The sequence below is a fragment of the Emydura macquarii genome, unplaced genomic scaffold (genome assembly GCF_026122565.2).
Source record: "Emydura macquarii macquarii isolate MOO-44397 ecotype Brisbane River unplaced genomic scaffold, CSIRO-AGI_Emac_v2 contig_2948, whole genome shotgun sequence".
In the NCBI taxonomy this organism is placed as follows: Eukaryota; Metazoa; Chordata; order Testudines; family Chelidae; genus Emydura; species Emydura macquarii.
The window spans coordinates 905,810-924,135 of NW_027133085.1; the positions used below are offsets into that span (position 1 = coordinate 905,810).

Below are 18,326 nucleotides of genomic sequence, written 5' to 3' on the forward strand. Positions count from 1 at the left end.
ATAGCACGGTAGTGGGTCCGTCTGGCTTTACATTTGTTGGGGTTTTTTTTAATTCTGGAAGCTCCTGCAGGGACAGGTTGAGTCGCTGCCGTCAGTATAGACATAGCGTGATGTGGGGCTCCCTCAGGGTATCTGATAGCTCAGTAATTAGAGCATTCTCTGAAGAGGTGGGGAGATCCCCTTTCAAATCCCCCCCAGGCAGCAGAGAGGGGAATTGAACATGGGTCTCCCACATCCCAGGCAATTGCTCTAACCCCATGGCAAAAAATTTAAGGTGTAGCACCACTGCCACCTCCTCCTGCTGTTTTGTGTGGAGTGAGGCAGGAAATGACTTAGGTATCTACACCAGCTGACTCCAGGTGGTGGGTTCCCATTCATGGACTGTGAGCAGACACAGGCTCCTCTCCACAGCCTGAATTTAGGGGCTTATCACTGGGAGAGGGGCAGGGCTTAGGACACACCCCTCATCAGCATCTCCCATGGGCTAGTTTAGGCAGTCCCCACCAAGCATACTGGCTTCTGTGGATCATGTTCTAAGGTGCCTCTCTCTCCCCATGCACCAACCTAGGTGCCTCACTGGCTTTGTGGATTAGTTTTGTTTCTGTGATCTTCTAGGCACTGCAAAACCAAAATCCCCTTGTGGATTCAGGCTTCACTGGCTTCTTTTCCTCCACTGAGGCAATTAAAGGTGCTTTTCACTACTGTTGTTTGATTGATCACTGAGTTTTCAAGACGGTTGCTAGCACAGACTAGAGTAAGGCACAATGTTATCAGCTGCTATGCAAACTCCCAAGGCACACTGCCATCACCCCAAGCCTGAGCCTACTACTCAACTACCAACTTTCTCACTTGCAGAAAATGCTGATCCCAAAGTGCGTGATTTTGAGATGCTGACAAGTATCCATTACAGACTAGACTGACACCAGCAAAAAATTGTTAGCTGTGTTTTAAATTACAATAGATTACAGGGGTCCAAAGGCAGTAGGAAATTGCTCTATCTCATCGCATATAGTCCTTGAAGGTTATTTTAAATTCAGTTCAGGTGGTTTAGCTGCTTCAAAAAAGTAAGATTTAACTTTTTTTCAAATTTGAAGATGATTTGTAAACATCTTAAATAAGCAGTTATATTTACTATGCTATCCAAATCCAAACTTAAATAAATGAGATGAGTCATGCGTAGTAATAAATATTGTTGATCTTTTCATAGACATACTATGGGTACTGAGCAACTGCAAATCCCACAGGCTTCCAGAGAATGCACAGTACTTCCGTTTTAAACCTTTCTTATGATGCCTGCATGATTATACAATGCATCACAAGATAAAACACAAAAGGTAACAAGATTTCATAAAATGCAGAAAATTCTCACTCTTTAAAAGCTTTAGTAAAATAATTTGAATTTTACTGTTTATTTTTCTGGCTTTAGATGGAATTTAAAAATTAAATTGTGATCTTCAATTGTTAGTTTTGGGGTGAGTGTTATGGAACTCAGAAGGTAATGCTCTCTGATTTGAAGATTGTTCTCCATTTTCTGAAGTCAGATTCAACCCACCCCAAAAGAGCGTGAACATTTTATTCCTGGCTGGTACTTATCAGAAGCATTTATTTAAACAGCCTCAGTCTTAGAACAAATATTTTCCTTTGAATGATCATTTTATTTTGTTTTTTCATTTATATATCACAGATTCTGTGATCCCTTGCTTATCCTTTTTCCTATACTGACATCTGGTGGTCCTTAGCAGAGAGAAAGTAAAACAAAATGAGCAGTTTTTCAGTTCAATGATCACTGAAACACTGTGTATTTAGAATTTCATCCAGTTCTTCCCCTGTGAAATAAAAATACATGGAATTATTCTTAATTTCTTTAACATATTAATTCATGTGTAGGACTTTTACTTTTTACTATTGCACTGTTTCCTGTGTATAATCCTGAGAAACCTGTTTCAGACCCCAATCCTGCAAACACTTGTGCATGTGTTTAACTCTATCATGTGTAATCCCATGACTTGTGTGACTGCTCAAAGCGAAGTTAGAGAGATAAGGTGGGTGAAGTAGTATATTTTATTGGACCAACTTCTGTTGGTGAGACAAGTTTTTGAGCTTACACAGAGCTCTTCTTCAAATCTGGGAAACTAAGGGCAGGTCTACATTGAAAACACTGCACAATTACAGCCTTCCCCACTGTAGTGCTTTAATGAAGACACTTCACGCCAAGAGGAGAGAGCTTTCCCATTGGTGTATATAATCCACCTCTCCGAGAGCCTTTATCTATGTCAACAGGAGAAGCTCTCCTGCCAACAGTGTGCTGTCTACACCAGGGGTTAGGTTGGTATAACTACGTTGCGGAGGGGTGTGGATTTTTCATATTCCTGAGTGACATAGTTATACCAAAGTAAGTTTGTAGTGTAGACCAGATCTAACTCAAAGTGTTACTGCTGAATACAAAGTTTGAACAGATTGTTTAGCATAAATAGTTAACATATAACTCAAGGGACCATTCAAGATGAAGTACCTGTTAACACCCCTTCAGTCATAACCAAAGAGTTAAAAGAAGTGTAAAAATGAAATGAAAAAGAAAGTAAGGAGATTAACAAATAAGGAGGGAAATGAAATTAATGACTAAAATGTCTGGGACAATGAACGGCTTTCAAAAAATTTTCAGTAATAAGAAAAATAAAGAATGATTAGGGGGACTTGCAAAAGAATTATTGAAAACTAAATGTGAATAGCTGGCTGCACAATGACTAAGGTGGAGACTTAACCGCCTACAGATACCTGGAAGGGCAATAAAGGGAGTTTTGTCCTATTCTAAAAGTTGGAAGCACACACCAGTTTTCGACTGAGGCCTGGTCTACACTGCCGGCGAAATTTGGCAGCAGTCGATGGGAGTTACACAAGCTACACAGAGTAGCTTGCGTAATTTTCATCGACTTTGTAACTTCCCTTTAGTGTGCCGTCTCCACTGCGCTGACGGGAAATGCGTACCCGTCGACGCAGCACTAGCTTTTTGAGAAGGTGGTTTTATTGAATTCACTTCCAGATCGATTAAGCAGGTCTTCACTTCTGCTCAATTGATCTGGATAAATCCATCTGATGGCAGCGAATTTGACATACCCTAAGTCAGAATATGGAGTTGTTCTGAAAAAGATGACTAAGAAAAGTATAACTGCACTAAAATGTCTGAAAATAATTTGGAGCAGCACAATAAACAGTCACAAGAAACTGGAAGTTGATGCTAAATCTAATGGGCATAACTGGAACATTGTGGGCAAGTACCGAACATTAAATATGAAGGAGATTTCAAACAGTTAAACATGATCCTGCAGCACTTGCAAAGGCAAAACTTGTACTCAAGTCCAAATAAGTCTTTTTGCCTGCAATAAGAGTACCACATGAGGCCAGGGCATGCAGGAAATTCTGAAGAAAACTTACTATACCAGTTTCTTACCAGATGCAAGAAAGGGCAATCAAGACCATTTCATTCTTCCAAAACCAGCACTTACCTTTTGTCATCTCTGGTATACTTGGTTTGAAATTGTGATGGATCCAGGATCAGGGATGAGAGACCTGGTCTAGTAAACCATGTTTACAGAAATAAGGTACACCTATCAGACTTTGCTACCCAGTTATATGGTGCACTACATATGGTTCTGCATACATTAGAACTCAAGTAGTTAAACTTTACTTAACAAAAACTAGGGATGTCCATTGCTAGTTTTTAGTTTGTGAATTTTCACAGAAAAAAATAGTGAGGTTCTACTAGTGAGAAACAGTGAGGTCAACCACTGTGGTTGAAAGTGAAGTAATAGCTGATGTTCTGAAGGCAACTGAAATACTTAACAGTACAGAATCAAAGAATTTGTATTCTCACTGCACACTCAGAATAAGACCTTTCTAACATTAGCGTAATGGGGCACTACCCTATAGCACACTCCCGAGTGGCCCTTCATGGCCCTGCAGGTACATTGCACTCAGCACCCTTCAGGTTCCTCCAATCAATTATCCAGGCTTAGGTTGATTGAAAACATGTACTCCCTTCATAGGGTCTGATTTATGAAGTCTTTCTACAAAGTGTAACTCTCTCTTCCAGCTGCCCCAGGTTACCCCACTGTGGGTCCATTTAAGAGTCCTGGTCAGGTCTCATCCCAGTGCAGATTTTCTCCCCTTCCCCCCAACCTCCTGGAGCTAGGGTGGTGCTCAAATGGTCACTCTCTCAAAATAGGAGTCCCTCTTGATCCTTTTTAGATCTGTGTTGTGAGAGTCCCTCTAGCTCACCTTAAACAGGAGTACCCAGCCCTTCTCTTTTGTGTGGGATTGCTAGTTAACCAGCCACAGAGCTTTAACCAGCTTCTTCCTCAGCGAGCCTCTTTTCCAGGCTCAGAAGGTTCAGCAGGTAGCCTTCCCTTGCTGTTGTCTGCCCTGCTATGAGGGAGGCGATAGCATTTATGCTGGTCCTGTTCCATAGACCTCCAGTTGGTAGTGTGACAGGGATCCTTGCCTCACCTCTCTGCACAACCGTTCCTGCTCTATCAACACCTCCCAGGTTCTTATATATACACATCAGACCTTTCAAAAATGTAAAGGGCCACCCTACGGAACGGGATGTCCATTTAGCTCTACTACTCTTAACACTTAGGAAGGACATTCTGTCGTTTTTCCACTCAAAGGACAGATATCACACCAACAGGAAAGAGGAGTTGAAAGAAAGATAAAGGACCAGGGCTTTGTCAGAACAGGAGTCCTCCATTATATCTAATGTACCTACACATTGGCCTCAGAAGAGTCTGAGGAAACAGCACTTACGACACAGAGGAACGCCACTTTGAATTTAATTAAATATGAATTTTTCTGCAAAGACTACTGCATGTTTTGAGATTCATGAGAATTCTGACAGTCAAAGGAATAAGGGCCTGACACTGCTCAGGAGAGGAAGAAGGGCTGCAGATGGGGGAAGTTTCTTAGGCCTAATCTACACCTAAAATTTAGGTTGACCTACCCACATTGCTTAGGGGTGTGAAACATTTTACTCCCTGTGCAACACAGTTCAATCTAACCCCCACTGCAGATGTAGCTAGGTTAACTGCCATCTGGAGAAATGGATTTACTACAGCAATGGAAAAAACCCTTCCATTGCTGTAGTAAGTGTATACACTATAATGGCACGGCTGCAGCCCTTGCAGTGTAAACATACCCTTACTGTCGTTACAAATGCAACACAATGGGAGAGATCCTCAGTGGGTGCAAACTGGCACATCTACACCAACTGAGGATCTGACCCCGTATGATAGTATACATGCACAAAGGGCCAGAGTTAAAGCTGCAGATTTAACCTTGGCCTGTTTTTTTTTGTGGGAGTGCTTAACCATGCAACCTGAGTGTTGACAGCAAAATGGATGTTTATGCATTTAATAGAGATAATGAGTTTCAAATGTTCTGATACTTCATTTGAAGCCCAGAAACAAAATACTTCCTTCCCTCTCAACTGGATACAGAAGCTCTGATCTCTCTCTGCTTAACAGCTCCATGCAGAGTTGAGAAACACTGTCTCATTGCCATGCCTCTATAAAGTGGAAATCCCCATCTATTTCACCCACTCACCAAAATATTTACTAACTGGAACATCCAATATATTTGAAACCTCCTAATACTGCAGCATAAGATAAATATTTAACACTTCAAGACACCACAAGATACTATTATTTAAGATATTTTAATAAATTAGATGAATACACTTGTCAGACATTCCTGTTTTCACAATAGAAAATAGAGAATTTAAAAATCAAATGGTTAAACAAACTGAAATAGATTCATTTGGCTCAGCTGGGTCTGCTGCCTCAGCTAAAGAGCACATCTGTTAACATTTAGTATCTTTACAAAATGATCAGCTCCACAACTTGCAAGCTGCAACCATTCACTGTTGTCCTGGTCATCATGTCCAGCTCTGCCCATACAATTTCTCCAGCACAATCGTTTGACAGCAAGAGTATGACTTTGGCTGCAACAAAGACAGAAGACATTAAAAAAAAAAAAAGAATAAATGCATCAACTTCAAAATGTCAAACTCAGCTGGACTTTGAGTTTAAAATCATCATTTATCTAGTTAGTGCACTCCCTTTCAGTGCTACCAGCTGAGAAAAATTGACTTGTCACAACCTGCGAGTATTAAATACCCCAGAATTTCTAGGTCTATTAACAACACTCACAACATTTTATCCTTTCACTGTCAATAATTTAAATTGGTATCAATTTCAACTTTCACTGCATTAGTTTCAAGTCAAACATCTCACTTGCTCAGAAATGACACTGCTGACTAAATGCTAGAAATCTTGTTTGACACATTTTTCAAATTGACTAAGTATACATGAGCCAAAGTCACAATGTGAATCCAAAATTTCCTCAATGTATTGTGGTAGTGGAGGGTGATTCTAGTGCACTGCTCTAATTGGATTTCACCTTGGATTGTAAGTTCTAGTTACAAAATCAGAGAAACATTGTAGCATCCCTGACTGTAGTGCACTCTAAAATATTGCTGTCATTTACAGAAGATATCAGTCTAAAATTTCTAACTGATCAGGTCTAGGCCACCCAGATAAAAAGTAGGACATAATCCCAGTATCTTGGAGTAATTTTCTTCTTACTTCTTAAAACAGGATACAATATGTAAGATCGTGTTTAGGAGCATAATGACTTAGAGCTGACTGGCTTTTCACTGCCAATTTTGAGGTTCCAAAATGTTTCATTCCACACTGGAATGAAAATCAAAGCTTTTGAATATTTTCACAAAAACTGACATGTCTGTGAGTCTCTCTCTCCAGCCAGGTGGTCAGGGGCCTGGGATGTTGAATACCTAGGTTCAAGTCCCTGCTCTGCCAGATACACAGTAGTTTTCCATCCCAGATCACTCCAAATCACGCAGAACAGGGTACTTTAGCCTGGGTCTTCGACATACCAGGTCAATCTCCTAACCGCACAGTTACAGAATCTCTCTGAACATAAGTTTTGTGGAAATGGGTGTCTCTGTGAAATATTTTGGTTCAATTAAATGTTCCTGACCAGCTTTATGATGATTGCTGTACATGCCCACCAAGTCATTGCAATACCAGTATGTATATTTTACGTTTTAATACTTCTGGGTTTGCCTTTTCTATGGAAGCTGCCATATAAAACTGCTTTTTCTATCTACAATGCATACTGAGCAATGGTGATGATCAGGATGTTGAATAAACTAAAAAGTTATTTGGATCAAATTAAATGAAGAGAAGAATTGTGATAAGTTAACTATGACTTGGGTACAATTATTAGAAAGCCATTCTAATTGGGGCCTTTCTGGTACAGCTATAACCTTCACCAACTTCCAGTGCTGGAATCCCATAATCAATGGCATGTATCAGTAGAATCACTGTGCCTTTACTCAGTTCCTACTCCTCTTCATGTTTTAACAGTGCTTTTTTAAAACCTTTTAAAAAGCTTCAATCCTATTTTAACCTTAAAAGTGACATCAAATGATTTTTTAAAAACTGGGTTTATGCTCTTTTTTGCCTCTCTCTGATATCTAATGGCAGTCTGAAATAATATTTTTTGTTTTTAAAAAGCTTCTTTCTCCCTTGGAAATGTTGGGACTGCTGATGCTCGTCTTCCCTAGGTTTTGCTGGAGGATTTCTTGGCATCACAGGGGTCACATATTGTTTTTTCCTGGAAAAAAAACTTTCAGAACTTTTGATACACCCTAAAGGCAGCAAAAAAAAGGTTATCAAAATAAACTGAATTCCAATACTGTCCAGATCTCAAGAGAAAGCTCTTTTCTTGCTTATGGCTTGTAAAACAGGATAGGTCTGGAGAACTGCTCATGAGCCTCTTCACCCAAAAGAGATACCTGTTGTTAGTCTCGACACATTTGGTCCAATCGGTCAATGCTGGTCTCTGTTCACTCTGCTTCCATGTGTACAAGTTAATCTTTCCACACTCTAACCCTGTTGCAATGATGTAGCTGTTGAGAAGGAACAATTATTTTATTTCTAAAATGGTTGAATTAACAATTTTCAGAAAAGAGAGGATCACTGCCCAAATCAAACATTTTATTTTGAAACCTGCCCTTCAAATCAATACTTTACCAGCAAAAGAACATGTAAATTAAAATGAATGTAAATTATGTAATTTTCATGTCAAAAAAAGGAGAGAGCAAGGAACAGACCCAGAAAAGGCTTGCACTGACTAAAGTGGAAAACAAATATCACTTTCAAGTAAAAAGAAAAGAAACAACAACAAATTAATTCTAGAATGCAGAGGTAACAATACCTTTCATCAGAAGCAAGCATATGGCTGATACTGACTGCAGTGACAGAATCCCCAACATCCAGTACTGAAGAACAAGGCTTGATTCCATTGCTTCCAGCTGAGCCACATTCACCCCAGATAATGACCTATTAGAAATAGGACAGTCAATTGCTGCCTTTTAACTTTTATGTATGTATCTATGCTTAAGAAATAGGAACACATCACAAATAGCAGTAGTTTTATATTGTGCTATGGAGGTATTTTGAGCAAAACTCCTCTTCTCCCTGGAAATAATCAATAGATTCTGTTTATAGGGATTCAAATCTTTCTCAAAAACAGTTTAACGTGGTATTATTAAAGATACTGGCAAGAATATTTGGTAAATATAAGTCTAATTGTAAGATTTGAGGGAAACAAGTTACAGAATCCTTGATTAAAAACACATACACAAAATGACATACAGCGTGTACTCCTTGTGTTGCTATACACAATAAAAAAGGAGCAAATCTTGAGTTAACATTCACTGGCCACAATCTCACACATACCTATTTACATGCTTAGCTTTATGCACCCAAGTAGTCCCAATGAGTTCAATATCAGTATTAATACATGTGATACGACTGCTAAATCCAAATATCAGATCTATGCTTGCTTTATGCTGTTCTTTTTGTTAGCTCTTTTTGTATTAGTTACCTTTTTGTCCCGACTTCCGGTAATGAAATATTTGCTATCTGGGGTCCAATCACAAGACCAAATGATTCGGCTATGCACAGCTGTGTTTTTGTCTGTGTATGCAAAGAGACTGAAAACTGGTTCTGGAATAAAACAAGTAAACAGAAGAAAAATCCTTGTAATTATCTTTTGTAAGAAAAATAACTGCTCGTATTTTGCTTTGAAAGCAGTACAGTGATGGGACCAAGGACTACAGGAATAATCAGATAGGGTACAATCCCACCCTCAACTCTGAGTGACTTTGGGGTTATAACTGGGGTTATATACTTTGGGGAATAACTGGGGTTATTCAGCTCTTTGTAGGAAGGATCAAACCATATTCCTTCCTTTCAAATTTGTTATACATGCACAGTGACCAATAAAAATATAACTAGTCAGTCTCTCTAACTGCAGTGCATTACTGTTAGCTGTAACACTAGAAGACAGCAAAAACAATTTGATCTTCTGCATGCATTTCTCTCGCTCTTTGAATATGCTGCATATCCATGTCTATGAGCATGAAAATACTCGTTCATAGTCCATTTGGCCTAATTCTATGACATTATGTTTATTTTTATAGTACCGTAATAAGAAAAGTATTACCAGTCACTATAATGTAACTTTCACTTTATTATGTATGCAGAAGTCACTGACCCAATAACAGTTGTTCACTCTTTACTGCAAAAACTCTAGTGATATTTCAAAATTTCAGAATCATGCAGTCTTGAGTAACTATTTTTGTTTAAGTTGAACTGTTAAGAACAGAAAAGCGTTCTCATTTACTGCAATGGAAAAAGCAGCAACATTATGTTTTAATAGGCCTTTAAATTTCTTGGGATGGCAGTAAATGTAGTTTTACTTTAAACTGACTTGGTGATGTGTACTTTGTAGACAGATGGTTCTGGATTTGTACATGAACAGAGAATCTCTTCCATCCACCTCCCACAAAGAACTCATGCTCCTTAACTTGGAACAGTGTGTGCTATTTGGAGTTTAAACTGAATGTGCCAATCTTATTCCTACTGCTTTATTAAAGTAACACAAACTAACAAAAGAAGTTTCTCCAGTAAAAGGAGTACTGTAAACAAGCTTACAGGATTAGTGCTAGATTGGACTGGCATACTTAAACATCAGTAACACATCCTTTCAGAAGTGAATAAGCAGAAAGTCTTGGGAAAGTGGCAAGTACAGCGGATTTTCATCCTATTCAAATCTTAGCCCTCATCTACAAAGTAAAACACCAAAACATTTTTCCTCCCTTTCACCCAAAACTTCAAAATAGATGCTGAAACTTGCCTGAAAACAACATTCAAAGTTGACTGTTTTTCTGACTGAAAACAGTAGAAGACTTGATCTCTGTTAACGGAGTTTCCTGCCTGTTTCACAGGAAAATGGCAGTCTCTATGGAATAAGCTTTGAGCTTCCACAGCCACAAAATGTTGAAATTTTTACAGTTATTGCTTTAAATGTATCTGCAATTTGCATTTACATTTTTGTACTCCCCAAAATTTTTTTTTGCAATGTTAAAAAAAACAAACCACCCTCCAAAAGCAAAACCAATCAATCAAACAAAAAAAGCCAACCACTCAACCAACCACTGGAGTTTCCTTTTAGCAGATTATTAATGAGATATCAAACATCAATAACATCAAAATTTGGGAATATTTAATTTATTTAGAAGAACCAATACAGCCTATCTTCATATCTGACAAAACCAATGGAAATTTAGTTTAGATTATTAAAAATTATCAAGTAAGGAAGTTTGGTTTTAAATGTGATTTTTAACCTGAAAGTGTTGCTTTACTTTTTAAACAGCAGGGCTCAGCAGTGTCCTTTGAAATGCACTGTACATTTCATTTGCTTGTAGCACACTTATTAAAATTTGTAAATTTTATAATTATGCTACTCAATTTGCCTCACACAAGTTATAGAACTAAACTGGACAATGTGCTATGTTCTGGGATGGACCTCTAAGGTCAGAAACAACTATCACCCAGTCAGAATGGACTTGATTTTCCAAGGCTGAATCTCTTTCCAAGTGAATCTCTTATTATCAAATTCTCCTCTGACAGAGGACTTGTTCAAAGCTACCAACATCTCCCAGGCAGGTCTACCAGACACATACCTGATCAGGGCCTGATTCTATGAAAACATTGTGGAGTTCAGTAACATTACACACCAACCATCTAGCATTTAGGTTCAATTAAGCAGCTGGTCTAACTATTCTGTAGGGAGCAGAACACATTCCAATACCAGTTAGAACTTTTGGATTTTCTAGGATTGAAAATCAAGTGAATCTCATCTCATCAAATTCTCCTCTGACAGAACCATACTCAGTAAAGTCAGCCTACCTTGTAGAGTGCATAGAAAGCATCAGAGAGGTGGAAAGTGGCTAATCCTGTCAAGAAACACCGAACAGGCATACAGCCCTGCTATACAAAGCCAACAGACTCTCAGCAGGACATCAGTCTAACAGTGTCCTCTAGCCTGAGCAGGAATGACAGACTACAAACACAAATAACTTATTTAGTGGAGTATAGTTTTACAGTTCAGACCACACATCACAAGTTTCTAATAACCTGTATTTTTTTTGTATAGCTCTGATTTACTGAAACCAAATCAAATTATTTGACAAAACCCAGAGATAGCACATCCTATATACATATACTTTTATTTCCATACATTTATATATTTTATTCGTATGTTTATGCCTGGCTTCCTACATTTTAATCTACTTTGTGACTGCTCCATTTGTCAATAAATATACAATATTTAAGAAGAACCACGTGAACAATTCTCTATTTCCTAAAGAGTGAAAAAATAAAAGTATAACAAGATGTCATAATGAGATACCAGAACACAATCTTACTAATTTATTCTTAAAATTGTTTTAAAAGCTAGACTTGTTTACTACTTTCAACACCTTTTTGAATGAACACACCAATTCCATGTAGTTTACCTGTCTGCAATGGTTTTTTATCTTGATTTTTCCACAGTGACCAATTCCTATCTCTGGAAACTGCTAGTAAGAATTTGTCATCAGGAGAAAACGCCATCTGAGTAACAGTCAGATTGTGAAAGGACAAGCTCTGCAACTGCTTCCAAGAAGTGGTGCTCCACAAAATAATTGCTGCATGTTCTTTTTTGGAAGCCTATAAAGACAGGGACAGAAACACTGAAATTGAAGGAAAGGAAACAGAAAAAACAAAATGACAACACCCTAAAATATTAGCATGATTTTTTTAAATGCTTGCAACTGACTTAGACTGGATTCACCAAGGGCAAGTCCTGCTTGACCAAGCTGATTGCCTTCTACAAAAAGGTGACTGGCTCTGTGGATGTGGGGAAAGTGGTGGACGTGATATATCATGACTTCAGCAAAGCTTTTGATACAGTCTCCCACAGTATTCTGATCAGCAAGTTAAAGAAGTTGGTTGGATGAACGGACTATAAAATGGATAGAGAGCTGGTTAGATCACCAGGCTTAACGGGTGGTGATCAATGGCTCGATGTCTAGCTAGCAGCCGGGAACAAGCGGAGTGCCCCCAGGGTCGGTCCTGGGGCCGGTTTTGTTCAACATCTTCATTAATGATCTGAAGAATGGGGTAGATTGCACCCTCAGCAAGTTTGCAGATGACACTAAGCTAGGGGGAGTGGTAGATACCCTGGAAGGTAGGGATAGGATACTGAGTGACCTAGAAAAATTGGAGGATTGGGCCAAAAGAAATCTGATGAGGTTCAACAAGGACAAGTGCAGAGTCCTGCACTTAGGACGGAAGAATTCCATGCACAGCTACAGACTGGAGACCGACGGGCTAGGCAGCAGTTCTGCAGAAAAGGACCTGGGGGTTACAGTGGATAAGAAGCTGGATGCTGTAGGAGAGTAAACAGTTAAAAACTGGACAAATGGTCAGGCCTAAGTTACAGGGAACGGGGTCATGTCATGGGGAAACTTTGTTTCTGCTAATTGGTATAAATTTTAGTTTGAGTATGTTATCTTTCTTCTTTTCCTCCCTTCCTGGCCATCTGCGCAGGGGATGAGGCTAACAAAATAACTATTCCCGCTCCTGCTCAAGGCCCTTGGTGGGAAGAAAGCATTATCTTCCTTCCCCCCGGCATACCTTTACTTCAAAGAATGTTAGTGTAAAATTAATAGGTTTTAAGGTGATCTGCCTGCCCTTTGTATGGTAATCCTGTAAACAACAAACAGGGGCGGGTATAATTGTATTCATCATGTCGCTGTTGTTATTCATTTTGTAGGTGTTAATGTAACCAAATAAAGGTCTTTGGGGAGTTGCACGAAATGTATACATTTACATACTGTTATGGATAAAAGAATTGTAAAGTAACCTCCTCGTTGCTCACTCGCGACGTCGAGATGGAACGAGCAGGCAATAAAGGGTTCCGTCTCCCTGATCTGCCCCACGGACAAACCTGTTTGGTTATTTCTAAGAGATATGAGTCAGCAGTGTGCCCTGGTTGCCAAGAAGGCTAATAGCATAGTGGGTTGCATTAGTAGGAGCATTGCCAGCAGATTGAAGGAAGTGATTATTCCCCTCTATTTGGCATTGGTGAGGCCGCATTTGGAGTAGTGTGTCCAGTTTTGGGCCCCCCACTACAAAAGGGATGTGGACAATTTGGAGAGAGTACAGCAGAGGGCAACAAAAATGATTAGGAGGCTGGAGCACAAGACTTCTGAGGAGAGGCTGAGAGAACTAGGCTTGTTTAGTCTGCAAAAGAGAAGAATGAGGAGAGATTTGATAGCAGCCTTTGGTCTGGTCTACACTGGCGATGGAGGTCAATGTAACGTAACGTCACGTCACTTAACACGCAGCAAAAGTCGATGTAATAAAACCACCTCCGCAAGTGGCGTAGCGCCTAATTTGATTTTATTGGTTCGATTTTGCGTCAGTGTAGACAGAGCATAACGTAATTTGACATTCATGGCCTCCAGGAGGTATCCCACAATGCCCTGTTGTGACCGCTCTGGACATTCGCGCTCTGCTGTTATGTGGTCACGCTCACTGGAAATGGTCCCTCCCCTCATGCCCTGGGAAAATTTCAATTTTCATTTCCTGTCCAACCAGCGTGGAGGGAGCTTGTAGCTGAACTCCTCATGGCTACTGCAAGGCCCAAACATGCTCCAGCATGAAGTCGGCCAGAGGTCTTAGATCTCATTGGTCTTTGGGGTGAGGAGTCCATTATGGCTCAGCTCAGAGACAGCAAAAGAAATTTGGACATTTATGGGAAGATATCCCAGGACATGTTGGAGAAGGGGCACAACAGGAACGCACAGCAGTGCTGCGTGAAGACCAAGGAACTATGGCAGGCATATCAAAAGGCCAGGGAAGCTAACAGCCGTTCTGGCTCCTCGCCCAAAAAATGCCGCTTCTACGAGGAGCTGCATGCCATTCTTGGCGGGGACCCCACCTCGGTGCCGCCATGCAGCATCGATACCTCTGCTCCATCCCACTCCAGGGACAATGACGAGGACTCCATGGATGAGGAGGAGGAAGATGAGGAGAGCAGGGTGCAGGAGAGCGGGGTGTCCCTTCTCCCAGACAGTCAGGACCTATACCTGACCTCAGACCAGTCCAGCAGCATGCAGGACAGCACTAATGATCCTGGGGAAGGCACATCTGGTGAGGTTTTTTTTTCTTCGTAGCAGTTAAGTTCTTCTTTAAGGGTGGGCGGGGGGAAGGAAAGGGGATTTCAGGGTTTTAGCGTACTGTCTTGGGCAGCTACTCCCGGAACAGATTATTTACGTGCAGACATATGCTCCGAGAATCATTAGCTGATATCTCAAGAAAACTTTCATGTATGTAATCTGTTATCCTTTCCAAAAGGTTTCGGGGCAGGGCAGCCTTGTTCCTTCCTCCCCGGTAGGATACTTTGCCATACCACGCTGTAATCAAGGGAGCCAGAATCATGGTGGAACACAGCATAACGGCATAAGGGCCAGGCTGGTACCCCACTGCATGCAGCAAATCTTCCCTTTCCTCGTGCCTAACCCTCAGGAGACTGATATCGCTCATGGTCACCTAGGGGAGATGGCGCATGTTTATTCCCCATTGTATTGCCCCAGTAATGTCACTTTAATTATTTGGCTATGGTTTCAGTCAACACTATTAACCCACCCGCGCTGTCCCCAGATCCCTGGTAGCCATCTTGTGACAAAATGGTCATCTTAATTAAACCATGGCGCCCAGGCACCCCTCTCATACAGGGCATTTGAAATGAGCTTTTTTAATCCTCTCTAAATCACAGTAAAGTGCCCCTAGCTTACCATCTCTGCAACGGGACAGCGAGCCGATCCTTCTGGGATGTGCGTAAGGGAATGAGGGTTTGTCTTACCCTTGTGCACAGCAAGGGGAGTTTTTTTTTTATACATTTTTGCCTTTCTTTCATTTCCCTGGGTATCCTAACAATGGCACTGTTGTGCATTTCTTTTAGTTCTGTAGACACCTCGGCCTTGGCCCAGCCCACTCGAACTGCTGCGGAAAGACTATCGCAGACTAGGAAGAGTACCCCTTGCAGTTTATGTACTCGGTAGAGAGTGGGGCAGGAGCTAAGATAGGGATATGCGTGCCATCAATGGCCCCCCCCGCAGTTTGGGAACTCCATCGCAGAAAACCCGTCCACTATGTCCTGCACGTTTCCCAAAGTCACTAGCCTTTGTAGCAGAAGTCTATTGATGGCCTTGCACACTTGAATCACAACAGCTCCAACTGTAGATTTACCAACTCCGAAGTGATTCCCAACTGAGCGGTAACAGTTGGGAATAGCCAGCTTCCACAGAGTGATGGCCACTCACTTCTCCACCGTCAGAGCTTGTCTCAAGCGAGTATTCACACACTTCAGGGATGGAGCCAGCTCTGAGCAAAGTTCAAGGAAAGTGGCCTTTCGCATATAAAAGTTTTGCAGCCACTGGTCTTCATCCCACTGCTGCATAACAATGCGCTCCCACCAGTCTGTGCTCGTTTCCCGGGACAAGAACCGGTGCTCCACAGACTGCAGATGATGCGTCACAGCCTGCAGCAATCGGGAATTGTTCTACTCGATGGCTTGTAGCAGGGCAGCCTCGGTGGCATAGCGGTTGCCCGTGCCTCGAGTTCTTGGTCCTCTTTGAAAATACTCTATGATAAGCCGAGATGTATTTGTGATGCTCACAATAATAGTGCAAAGTTGAGCTGGCTCCATGTCTCCGCAGTGACGGCGCGCGCGTGGCATAAACAAACAGTGCGAAAATCGGTTTCCTGATTGTTTGGGGGAAATAGGGAGGGGGAAAGAGCACTGCATCATGGGACGATGACACTCGTCCCAACAGGCACTGCGGCTAGTTGCACTGTGGGATAGCTACCCACAGTGCATGGCTTTGACTGCCAACACAATCGTGGCGAGTGTGGATGCACGATCCAGCAAGTTCTAAAAATTGGCAGGTGAAAGTCGACTTTAAGTAGGTCGACTTCATTCTGCAGTGTAGACCTACCCTTTAACTATCTGAAAGGGGGTTCCAGGGAGGATGGAGCTAGGCTGTTCTCAATGGTAGCAGATGACAGAACTAAGAGCAATGGTCTCAAGTTGCAGTGGGGGAGGTCTAGGTTAGATATTAGGAAAAAGTTTTTCACTAGGAGGGTGGTGAAGCACTGGAATGGTTACCTAGGGAGGTGGTGGAATCTCCATCTTTAGAGGTTTTTAAACTGCAGCTTGACAAAGCCCTGGCTGGGATGATTTAGCTGAGGTTAGTCCTGCTTTGAGCAGGGGTTGGACTAGATGACGTCCTGAGGTCCCTTCCAACTCTAATCTTCTATGATTCTATGAATTTTCCCCTAGGGAATTCCAGTTTTATTTTCATTCACGTTACTATGATATTAAGGATGTTTCCCACTTAAACTTTCTACTAAACCCTAGAAGAAACTGACAACAGTATATGTACAAAGTATGACAATTCACTTTGTTCTTAACTTGCTCAACACCAATTATACTACAAATGATTTATTAATACTAATTTTTGTACACTCATTTGCACAACATGCACATACGGCAATATATACCCATTTTATGGATGAGCAAACTGTGGCACAGAGAAGTTAAGTGGCTTGCACCAAGTCACATAGTGAGTCAAGCAGAATGTAGATCACAATCTAGAATCCTGTCTCCCAATCCTGTACGCTAACTTCTAGACCACAATCCCTGTCAAGCATATAACTCCTTTCAACAAGTGGTGCTAAACTCTCATTTCTTACCTTACATGCTGAGGCAACGATGGTTTTTGAATTGTTACAAGCAACACAAAATATTTCATAGCCATGTCCGTACCTGAAATTAAAAATAAAATAAAATTTGTTATACAGATTACACAATCTTGGTGGTATGTTTCAAGGTTTGTATAGTTTTACTGGTTTTTTTTTTTTAAATACCACAGAGGTTTAAATTAGGAGGCAATCTCAAAAACAGTAATACAAGTATTTAATCTCCTGCATTTTCCCTCACACCCCTAGATCAAATCAATAAAGGAAGCAGAATTTAAAAGGGAACTCAAACCCTTCACAAACAGAATAAAAATGAGTTGGCCATTTACTTTACTGTTGTTAAATATCTATATTAAAATAGTGACTGGAGGCCCCAGTCCGAATCAGGGACCCATTGGTGCTAGGTGGTGTACAAACATATAAAGACCAAGTCCCTACCTCAAAGAGTTTACAATCTAAAAATGACAAATGACATACAAGCTTTTTTCTTCCAGGGTGGTACACAATTATATATTAATACATGAATTTCTCCAACAGAATACATGCACGCCAATACAAATCAGCCAGTTTTTCCCCAATACCCTTTTTTGCAAGTTCTGGAAAATCACATTCATGCACATCTGGGGAACAGGGTGCTGGAAGGTTAGCATCCACTCTGAGGCAGAGCTACAGTGTAATATATTGTCTGAGGTGTATCAATGTTGTGTTAGTAGCAAAGTGTGAGATTCTGGGTGGAAGAGTAGAGGGTATGCACTACTGAATGCCTTAACTTCATCTGTTTTTTGTTAGGTATGTTATGTACAGACTAACCTGCAGTGACAAAACATAGTGGCATTATATATTAATCTCCCAGATGTGATGGGATTGGCTGATTTGTTTTTTAAGATTCAGAAAGGGAGCTGCAGTGAGAAGAACAGGATCTTTGTTTGAACTGCCTGGCTGTCTAAGGACTTCACTTTCACGAAAGGGCACTATTATCAAAGGTTTTTTCTTCATGAAAGTAATCAGTGCTTTGCTGAAGAGCTTCCTGTACGAAACAACAAGAATGATGGTGGACTAGAGAGCCTGACCCCAATGCTCTTGAGCTGG

At 40.8% G+C, this 18,326-nt stretch overlaps 1 protein-coding gene across 1 annotated transcript in view; it reads right to left on the bottom strand.

The window, feature by feature from the left end:
* Positions 1-5,694: 5,694 nt before the first annotated feature.
* ELP2 (elongator acetyltransferase complex subunit 2) overlaps positions 5,695-18,326 on the bottom strand; it is a 106,231-nt gene continuing 93,599 nt past the window's right edge. The window contains exons 17-22 of the mRNA XM_067569913.1: positions 17,232-17,304; positions 11,945-12,137; positions 8,968-9,089; positions 8,296-8,420; positions 7,874-7,987; positions 5,695-5,995 (exon numbers count right to left, since the gene is read on the bottom strand). Of these exons, the coding sequence (XP_067426014.1) occupies positions 5,839-5,995; positions 7,874-7,987; positions 8,296-8,420; positions 8,968-9,089; positions 11,945-12,137; positions 17,232-17,304 (784 nt within the window). The 3' untranslated portion in view covers positions 5,695-5,838. The remainder of the gene's footprint in view (positions 5,996-7,873; positions 7,988-8,295; positions 8,421-8,967; positions 9,090-11,944; positions 12,138-17,231; positions 17,305-18,326) is intronic.